At 36.7% G+C, this 10,995-nt stretch overlaps 1 protein-coding gene across 3 annotated transcripts in view; it reads right to left on the bottom strand.

The window, feature by feature from the left end:
• HGF (hepatocyte growth factor) overlaps positions 1-10,995 on the bottom strand; it is a 64,207-nt gene that overhangs the window by 20,357 nt on the left and 32,855 nt on the right. For all 3 annotated transcript variants that reach the window (XM_083821364.1, XM_083821365.1, XM_083821363.1), the window contains exon 8: positions 1,333-1,507. In XM_083821364.1, the coding sequence (XP_083677490.1) occupies positions 1,333-1,507 (175 nt within the window). The remainder of the gene's footprint in view (positions 1-1,332; positions 1,508-10,995) is intronic.

The raw sequence follows: 10,995 nt of genomic DNA, 5'->3' as shown, positions 1-10,995 counted from the left end.
CATTTTTCCATCTGCAACACTTACTGATAATAGACTATGGAAAGAATTGTCCTAGTGCTGTAATTCTTCCTCTGTGTTTTGAACATTCATACAAGTGGTTTTATTGATTTAGCTCAAGATATTGGCCTAAACAGCCACTGTGCTCTCAAGCATAGGCTGAATAAAAAGGTCTAATATTGGCAGCCACTCTACACTGCTAAGAAAATTGTTAAAACCTTTGTGGGTTTTAACCTTTAGGGCCTAATCCTGCAGCAGTGTTGTATAGGTACAGCACGAAATGATTTAAGCAATGATTGATTGTCTGAGAAACACCTGTGGGATTGGGCTCAAGCACTAATTTATGGGTAAATTCAGGATGGTCCTGAGACTGACAGAGGAGGTTTAGTGTCAGTCCAGTTTTCTAATAGAATGATTATTGTCATGTTTTCATATTTACTGTGCACAATATTTGTTTTGCTTAAACAAACTACTGTTAAAGAGTGAATCTGAGCTGAAACTGGAATCTTTTCTTTACTTTGCAAGATCCACACCATTGAATGCCAGCACAAGTCCAGATTAATATTTAGCTGTCAGTAAAGATATTTCATGTAAACTGAGCTTTAAGTCCATGCTGGTTGGCTTGGTTTCCTCTACACTCATTAGAAAAAGGACTGAACGAGTGTGATTAAGGTAACTGCTTAAAATAAGTAGATAATTCATATACTAGAAATGTATCTCACTTTTTGGTAACTGTACAGGAAGTTTAGATGAACCGTGGTCCTTCAGGTAAAATCAGGCCTATTCGTGTAAATACATTTAGTTACGAGACAGAAAAATGATTAAACCCACAGAAAATAAAAGAAGTATCATCAAATATTATAAATGCCAAGTATTGCCAGTGAGATTATATTTAGGTAACATTTAGGGCACGTTAAGTTAAATTCAGTAACCAAACTGCAAACAAGTACTTATCCCCATGAAAGAAAAACAATAGTAATGTACAAGCACTGCTGGAATTCAGGTTCCACCCTGGGAAACATCTATTAAATGTTCAATCAATTAAACACAAGCTTGATGATAATGTTCATTAAAAACAAATAAACAAACAAAACTACATTTTCACACAAATGCATTTAGAAACTACAGTTTCACACAAAATCATTTAGAAACAGTATTTTGGTATAGGAAGAATTGATTTTCCCATATTCAAAAGTTTTCTAGCAAGCAAAGTAAATTCATCCCACTTCGGAGTGAGGGGCAGGGATCCCACAGCCTACTTTGGTGGCATGAAGTTTAAAAACAACAAGAACTGCTCTTTGCCTACTGCAGTAACACCTGCCTGTGTCTACTCACTTGCACTTGAAGTTCTCAGGAGTGATGTTGTGCTGGTGAGGAAACTGAGAGTCCCACCTTTGGCACTGGATTCCACTCCATATGGTGTTGACCGTGCCGCGGTAGCCCTCACCCTGCCCCTGGATGCACGTTGTTGTCTCAGCCACTGCCTCTGTGCTGTTCATGATACCTGCATCTGCAGAAGAGGTGCTGTTTTATTTTCTTAGAATTGAGACTGGTTCAAAGTGTTAGGTTTGTACTCTGCATTGCAGGTCAAATTGTGGGAACTGGAGTTCTTTGGTGATATTGCCACTCTGATGCCTTTTACAGAATAATTATCTCCTCTTCCCATTGGCAACATCCATGAGATCAAAATGGGTATTGGGCCTTATGCTAGTTTATCCACCTGCAGACCAAGACTCTAAAAACTGTGTAACATTTAAGAGCTTTTCTTAGATAGTTGGCCCATTTATATAATATTGAAAGTCAAACAATTTTCTTAGTTATTGTTTCCAGTTAAGCAAATATTTTCTCATTTGCTTAGCTTTGCACACTGAGTGACCACCCCTGTGTGCACTGCTAAACATGTTAAAATATGTTTGCAGGATGAGAAGAAACTGATTGTTTTTCTCCATAGAATTCCCAGAATATCAAATCAAAGAGTAAAAAAAAATAAAAAAGAGGAAAAAAAAATCTTATTCTTATTGTAAAGTAATGTGCTAAATCCTCCCCGAAGCTTCTCTTTTTGTATCTCATATACTCAGAGAAAAAAAAAAAAAAAGAGAGAAAAAAAAAAAAAGAAAGAAAAAAAAAAAGGCTTGTTTTTAGAAATCAAATATCATTATTCTCTAAAGAGAGACAAACATTTTAAAGACCAAGAAATTCATCAGACTAAAGATCTTTTACAGATGGTGATATAGTCTGCATTCATCCTAGTATGGTCCATCTTTAACTAAATTCAGAAAAACAGTGGTTTCTGAAATGACTTATTCACATAACTTGAAAGTCTGTTATTATTTCTTATGCAATTTTCATAATTGGAAATTAATGGCACAGATGTTGCGTCGGATATATACAAAGTAGTACAAAACTAAATATACTACAGTAAAAACAGTGCAACTACAATGTCCCCAAAAGCTTCCAACACAATATTTTTTTTAAGTAACTGTCCATCTGTTGGTAATTGCTATTGTTCACAAGACTAAACCTATTAATTATCCTAAAAGTATTGTTGTCAGCAGTAAGTACGTTAATAAAGTTTTCAAATTACTTTTCTGCAAATAGTCCGGTGATTAGAACAATATTCATGTGTTTTACTCATAATATATTTCATGCCTGGTACTTCAGCCAGTTCTGTGAACTTGTGGAGAATATGGTTCTCAAGGAAACCAAATGTCATAACAGATGGGTTTGGTTGATTTGCTGTCTAATCCTCTATGTTAAAGATCACTTTTCTGTCAGATGATAACATCAAGTTCTGAAGTTGAATTGTACATTTCTCCATGCTGGAGAAAAATTCCGCTTTTCTCTTCATCTGGTTGATGTTTTTACATCAGAATTTCATAGTCAAATTTATTTCCTGTCCTTCCATCCCAAGGCAACTTGTCTGCAAAAGTTGTCCCGTTTCAATGGGATTATGAATTCTAAGCTCACCCCAAAATGAAAAAGACCTTGCTCTGCAAGCATCCCAAGCAGGCTTCTGGAAGCTGATAAATTTACTCTTCTTGATGGGGTCATCAAAAAGACTTGTAGCTATTAACTATATTTTAAATAATTATTATTCATTTGATACATAATTGGACAACAACAACAATAAAAAAAAAAGACAAAATTGTACATCTAATAGAAATACGCAGCTGCATTTCAGCTTTCCACCATTACTAACCTACAAAAATAAATTGAAAGCATATTCCAAGAGAGCTCTTAAACTGATTAGACTGAAGATCACTACACCACATTCAAATACATATTTGTCTTTTCAAAAATATATGAAAATATATAAGAAATATATGAAAATATAAAAGATCTATAAATATATATATATAAAGGAAAGAAACATAGCATACAATTTGGAATAAGAAAGAATCAGCCACCATTATAAATTTCAGCATACAGAAGACATCCTGTCTGAATAATACTTCCAAAGTAAATTAATAAATTGCAACTATACAACTCTAGCAAAAAAGACTTGTAGTATTACTATTACCAGTAATTATGCATAAATATTCAACTTAACACAAGTTTATCTTATACAAAACAAGCTCTATACAAAGACCGGACATACTCAGGAAGTTAATATTTCAATTGTAACTTATAATTCAATAGAGTAGCACATCTACTCCTTACCCATGATGTGGAAAAAGTAATTAGATTGTTTTTTACATATTTTTGTTCTTTTTTTTTTTAATCACATGCCTGAAATGAAAAAATAAAATAAAATAAAATAAAATAAAATAAAATAAAATAAAATAAATAATGCACCAATTGATTTTAGAATGGTCACATTATTTTGTAAAGAATTCCTTCTTCTTACATACCTAAAGGTACAAAGCTCATCATCAAACTTTTCACTACATGCCCTGAGAGTGAACTCTATCTGTAGATCATATATTACATTAATTTGCTTGTGTTAAAATATTCTCATTAAAGGAACTTCTAACCAAATTTTCCGATTATTATGAATACTTGCACAGCCAAGTCACTACTGGAAAGCCTTACATAATGATGGCTAAGAGACAATTTTTTTCAGAATCTGCAAATGAGGTTTAACAAAAGCAAGTATAGAGCCCAGCACCTGGGAAGGAACAACCGCATGTATCATTACAGGCTGGGGGATGAGCTGCTGGGGAGGAGCTCTGCAGAGAAGGACCTGGGGTTCCTGGTGGACGACAGGTTGGCCATGAGCCAGCAGTGTGCCCTGGTGGCCAAGAAGGCCAATGGGATCCTGGCGTGCATAAAAAGGAGCATGGCCAGCAGGTTAAGGGAGGTGATCCTCCCCCTATACTCTGCCCTGGTCAGGCCTCACCTGGAGTACTGTGTCCAGTTCTGGGCTCCCCAGTACAAAAAAAGACAGGGATCTCCTGGAAAGAGTCCAGCGGAGAGCCACAAAGATGATACAGGGCTTGGAGCATCTCCCCTGTGAGGAAAGGCTGAGAGACCTGGGTCTGTTCAGCCTGGAGAAAAGAAGACTGAGAGGGGATCTTATCAATGTTTATAAATACCTGAATTGTGGGAGACAAAGGGATATGGCCAACCTCTTTTCAGTAGTGTGTGAGGACAGGGCAAGGAGCAATGGCCACAAAATGGATCACAGGAAGTGATCCACACCAACATGCGAAAGAACTTCTTCACGGTGAAGGTGACAGAGCACTGGAACAGGCTGCCCAGGAAGGTTGTGGAGTCTTTTTCCCTGCAGAAATTCAAGACCCATCTGGATGCCTACCTGGGCAACTTTCTCTAGGGAACCCGCTTTGGCAGGGGGGTTGGACCCGATGATCTCTCGAGGTCCCTTCCAACCCCTACAATTCTGTGATTCTGTGATTATCTACTGCCACTTTGTGGCACCTCTCAGTGAGAATTCTAGTCTTTAAAGGATCATTAAAATATTTTTATTTGAACTAATAAAGCAATCCTATCATTCCAAAATGTTTACAGGACTCTCCCCGAATTCCTCTTACTATACCTGCATTTCTTACAAATGCCTAGATTTCAAACATGAAAAAAGAGACCTAAAAATGTTACTGAAATATAATTCTAAAATGTAATTCTGAAATTCTCAGGGCTTGTGCCCTCAGAAACGACCTCTCCTAGTCCAGTTCTTGAGTCTCAGCAAGCTCAGAAAAAAGTTCAACAAATTCTGCTGGTTATTACCACAAAGAGGAACTATGGGAATGATCTTTGTTCACGGGAACAAAGAGTAAGCTGGACACACACAGTGGCGTACTTGAGGAACAATGACTGCCTTAGTAGGCATTACAGAGGTGTTCTGCAGACCATAAGGCAGTTGCCAAACTTTAAGAAATGCCCAGGTTGTCTAAGTCTACAACTTATAGTCGTCTTCATAAATAGTCATCTAAATAGTCGTCTTCACTCAGTAGTGGTCTTGTCCTTGAGGTGAATTACTTCTGTCACCCACACAACCAAGTACAGTAATTCCAAGCATACATACCAGGTATACTGATGAAAGAGAGTCCTACTTCTGAGAGCACACTCAGCAGTTCTCTTAGAAGATGGACACAAGATAATGCCAAAATCAGTAAGGAATCCCATCTTCATCCTAGAAATTCCTCTAAAGTATAAATAAAGACCTGCAACTCTGAGGGCTTGTTTCAGGGAGAAAACTGTTATGAATTAAGTTAGAAAATGAATTTAAATTCAATAAGCTATACTCGCTATCTAAGCAGGTACTTTAATTTCATGTTAGAAGTACCATTTTGGTTCCAGTTCAGCCTTCCAAACTGAGAAAAAAAATACTTTTAAAGGAAGATCACACACACAAAAAATCATCTTATAAAAGACTGCTATTTATGATTTATTGATTGCCACTTCTTATTGCTGTAGAAAACTTCATTATGAACAGAATAATGTTAATTTTCAGCAGCATTTTACTACTTTTGAACTTCGATACAATTATTTTTAAATTCTGCAAGACTCAAATTAGCTGTGTAATTCAGACACCTGCTTAAGGATTTCTTGTTAGTAGTATTTTTACTTTCACATGTTCATGCTGAGGTCCCCAACCAAAATATAACAATGTAAAAGTATCCTTTTTCCATAAAGCCTTCCTTATCTTGATATCTCAAATCAAATAACTATTAATAATGGACAGCTCATGTATTCGAAGATGCTTGAATAGAGAGATGAAACATTATTCAGAGCTTCATGTGTAAAGCCACAGACAGTCTTCTCAGTACTGGTTCTCACAGTAATGCCAGCATGAGGGAATCAGCAGGGGCCTTGAGTCATTCTACAGCTGAAGCAACCAGCCAGGGTACTATTTCTGTCTTTAACCCCAATAATCCAGAAGTAAATCCTGCAAAAATTAGGTCAATAGATAAACTCCTACAAACTTAAAAGAAGGCAGGGATTTTGCTGGACTAATACTGTTCTTTCACGGTAATACTATCTAAGTATTTTTGGACAAGACATGGTTTGAAAAGAAACATAGTTCTAAATTTTTTAATTGGGGAAAAAAATCTACAATTGCTTATCTTGTTGCAGTATTTTCTTAGTGCTTCACTCAATAATAGGAAAATGTATTTCATTTATAAAGAAAAATCATAAAATGTAGATTTCAAAAGAGGTGATTAAACCAATGAAGAAACTGTTTTGAATACAAGATCCTCTTTAAACACAATCAATGCCATTCTGCACGTCAATGAGAAACTCATTGACTTTCAGGTTATGAGCTACATGCTTAGTAACAAGACTTCCAGGCATCCGTACCTCAGGCTATTCAATATACAGTGCTGGGTAATACCAGTGTGGCAGTTCTTTTCTTTCCATGTTTCTTTCAGTGCAAATACTCATATATTCACGTATGTAGGACATATTTTTCTCATAGTATAGAAAACATGGAAAAAAAATAAAAACAGAAAACAAAACAAAATAACAACAACAAAACACTGATCCTGAAGCATTAAAGAGAAAGGGTTTGGTCTGGCTTTGTATTGTTTCAGTGAGAACACAAGAGAAGGTGAAGAAATAAATTAGACCCAAGCTGAAGAATCACAGTACTGAAGAATACGTTGTCACCTAACCTTTCTGGGTTGTTCCAATATCTGCAACTAAGCTTTAAATACAGTTTTGGTTTTAATCCATTCAAAATCTTGATCTGGATTCAGATTTTCACAGTTAGAACTTCTCTGCAGGTTCACAGGAGCTTTTAAATCTCACTTTCAAAACTCTTATAGAAATAACTAAAAGAATCTCAGAAAGACTCTCTTTGAGGAAACATAGAATAAAGCAATGGAATATGCAATGAATGCTACAGCTCTGCTATGTTTCCATGTAAAGCAAGGTGGAAGGTAATACTTTATCTACTACTAAACACCAGTCTCTTCTCACTCACTGTTCCATAAACATCTTTATCTTACATAAATATTATGTTTAAACTGAGTGGCACATTTATTTGTTTACATACTGTGATTGAACAAATAACTCCTTTATCAAAACTTCACATTCAAATGGGCAGTTTAAATATCTGTTTTAAAAAGATGAGTAATCTAATATTGGTGATTTTTTTTGGCCTTTCCAAAAGTTGTAGATACACTGCAACGTTTAATTTTACACCCAGATTCTCACTTCGCTGTTTCATTACTTGCTTTCCATCAAACTCAGGCCGTTATTGAATTATCTCAGGGAATTTAGGTCTCCAGTCACCCATGCCTATTGCCTAGGAGCAAAGACTAAATCCACAATAAAATCAGCTGGGTTGGCTGGAAATCAGGTAAGCAGCAACTAAACACTGTCCTTAACATAATAATTGCATGTAGCTCTGCACCTTTCAAATGACTGACAAATGTAGCTTCCTCATTTGTGGGCCTTAGCACCTCTCTGTTTTATAGTTCATCCATAGAAAGATGGCTTTTTTAAAAAAAAAAAAATATATATTAGCTACCCACTCCTTTCTTCCCTGTAGTCCATATCCTCATTCATGGCAAAATAATAGCCATTTTCTTTTTTCAAACTTGCTGTTATTGCTTCCATTTCTTCATTTCATCCTACACTTCTTATTGCTATTATAGTTGTCTTTTTATCCTCTCTTCTAACTAAAAATTGTCTCAAGCCAAAACCACAGACACATATGTGAGCAACTTCAAACCAATCCTGGGGTCCCTGAAGGCTTAATCCAGATCCAATTTTTGCAGCTTGAGCCATCTCTAATCCCTAATTGATCCTGTCATCTCTTTCTCACAGCCCTGGCTGTAAGCCACCATGTTTTATGCTGCCTTCTGTGCTTGGAAATAAAGTTACAATGCCCTCCTGTCTCTTCAGTCTTAAAAACATATTTATTTTATGAATGCTTCCTTCCACTGACTTTTTTTGCCTAAAATTTTGTATATGAGCTGTTGTCAGCATTTTGGCTATAGAGCATACTAGCACTCATGACATCTAGCTAAAGCCACAAGCAGCATGCTGCCTTGTGGTCACTCCCCCAAAGAGAGGACACCTACGTTTTTGTACATTGTCCAAGGCCTTGGATTTGCAGAGCACTTTTTTTTAATTAGTATTTCTTGTAAAATATATAAACAGTCCTCAACATAGGAATTAAAAACCTGTGTGAGAATCCAAACCACAAAGCTATAAAGACATATAACTCATGATGTTCTCTGTTTAGTGTACTGAAACTGCACACAGACACAGCTTCAGAAAATGGAACAGCCACTGAAACCCAGAATGGTCTAGTGTTTTGGGCTCCCTGCTAGGTGGCGGGAAAACAGTTTTTCTATGTGCCTCAAGAAAGACAGAAAACTCAGAACGTGGCACTGATATTTTGCCTTGACTTTCCAGTCACCGAGCTGCTGATATAACTGTAATATCTGCAATTAATTCCTTCTTTTGTTTATAAAAGCAGTGGGCAGCACTGCTTCTTGTGTAGAGGGCAATGCCATATGCTAAACATTCTTTGAAAATATCAACACTTTTGAGATCATTACTTCTGTACTCTTCCTCATATAAATTTCTTCAGGAATTTCCAAAGATCTAGTTTTCTGCAGTGAAAATACTGCAGTATTAACTGAAGTGAAATTGCATGTGAAATTTCCACTGATCTTAATATACTTTCTAGCTGAAGATCAAAGAAAGAATTTACATTTAATGTTATGAACTTATGCCTAGAAATGAGATAAAAAGTTTTCATCACAACATTAAAATCATTACATTGTTGATTTATATTTTTCATTTACATTTGGTGATGCTGGTATTGGAATTATATTTTCTTCAGAACTATGATATAATTGTGATTTATGCAGAAAAAGGTAACATTACAGTAGTTTGCTCTCCCACCCAATGATTTTATAAAACTTAGTTCAAGCTGTAAATACTAAGAGCTACATGGACTGTAAGCTTGCGTGACCAGCAAAGCCAGATGTGAATCCTCAGAACACTGACACATCAGCTCAGGAAATGCCAAAGGATAAAGGTTTATAAAAGTTGCATTTGTGAAACGGTCAGCTGTAACTTAGGAATATTTTTATTTTCGTAATAAAATCACATCTACCACAGGAAAAGAATAAATCTATTAGACTGCATATGATTCATGTATTATCTAATATTTAGAGAAATGTGGGAAGCTCAGCTATGTTAAAAGAAAAATAACTGTTTAATGAAAGACAATTCGGTTACAGAGTTAAACAAGATTGCTTTCATAATGCAAAAAGGCTGAATGTAAATGTTCAGAGAATCAAAAACTCTAGATATGATTGCATGAATCAGTATTGTAGTTCACAGACAAGATTTTCAAGATGGATGGATTTAATGGGTGCCTGACACAAAACAAGTATTGGTGTCCTGTTAAGTTTCCTCAGTCTCTGTAGGGTCTGATTACTGACATTATCCGAAGTCGCAAATTATTATCACTTTTCCACGATGGAATAATTTTACTAATTTTAACTAATTTGTACTGGATTTACAATGATTTATAAGAGTGCAGAAAAAATTCACTTACTCCCTGCCAGGGAGTACATTAAGAGTATTCATACTCAACCTTTGCATTTTAGGTAGTTGACTGACTGACAAGAAGTGACTGACACCCCAAGACATTGCACTGTCCCAAACCAAGAGCAAGCAAGGAGACAATACTCTGAATGATGGATTGGGGAAGTACAAGACAAGGTATAATTTGGTTTGTTAAGAATTCCAAAGTAAAGACAGAGAATCCCTTGCTTCCACTTTTAGTTAGCCACTGCTCACTGCTCATGCCAGAGCCATTCCCTTCTCTCTCTCTCCCCAGTGTATACTTATAGGCTGATGTACTGAATGCCTTCTTTGCCTCAGTCTTTACCAGCAAGAGTGGCTTTCAGGAATCCCAGGTCCCAGAGACCAGGCTGAGTGGCTGGAGCAAGGAAGATGTACCCTTAGAGGAAAACGATCAGGTCAGGGAACACTTGCACAAACTGTACATTCAGAAGTCCATGTGCCCTGATGAGATGAATCCACAAGTTCTGAGTGAGCTGGCAGATGTGATTGTGAGACCATTTTCTATAGTCTTTTGTCAACTGGGAAAAGTGCCTGAAGACTGGTGAAAAGCAAATGTCACTCATCTTTAAAAATGGCAAGAAAGAGGACCCAGGGAACTACATGCTGGTCAGCCTCACCCCAGTCCCTGGGAAGATGTTGGAACAGCTAATCCTGAAAACCATTTCCAAGCACATGATGGAGAAGAAAATCATTATCACTCAGCATTGATTTACCAAGAAGAAGTCATGTCTGACCAAGCTGGTAAGCTTCAATTGAAATCACCAGTCTGATGGATATGGGTAGTGCAGTGGATATTGTCTTATTGAACTTCAGTAAGGTCTTTGACACTGTCCCCCATAAGATGCTCATAGAAAAGCTGTTGAAGTATGGGCTGGATGAGCAGACAGTGAGGTGGATTGAAAACTGGCTGACCAGCAGGACCCAGAGGATCAGTGGTGCAAAGTCTAGCTGGAGGCCAGTAAAAAGTGGAGTACCTCAGGGGTC

Source organism: Anser anser, assembly GCF_964211835.1.
Source record: "Anser anser genome assembly, chromosome: 1".
NCBI lineage: Eukaryota > Metazoa > Chordata > Aves > Anseriformes > Anatidae > Anser > Anser anser.
Note: the sequence above shows the minus strand (reverse complement) of the source record. Positions and strands in the feature narration are given on the sequence as shown.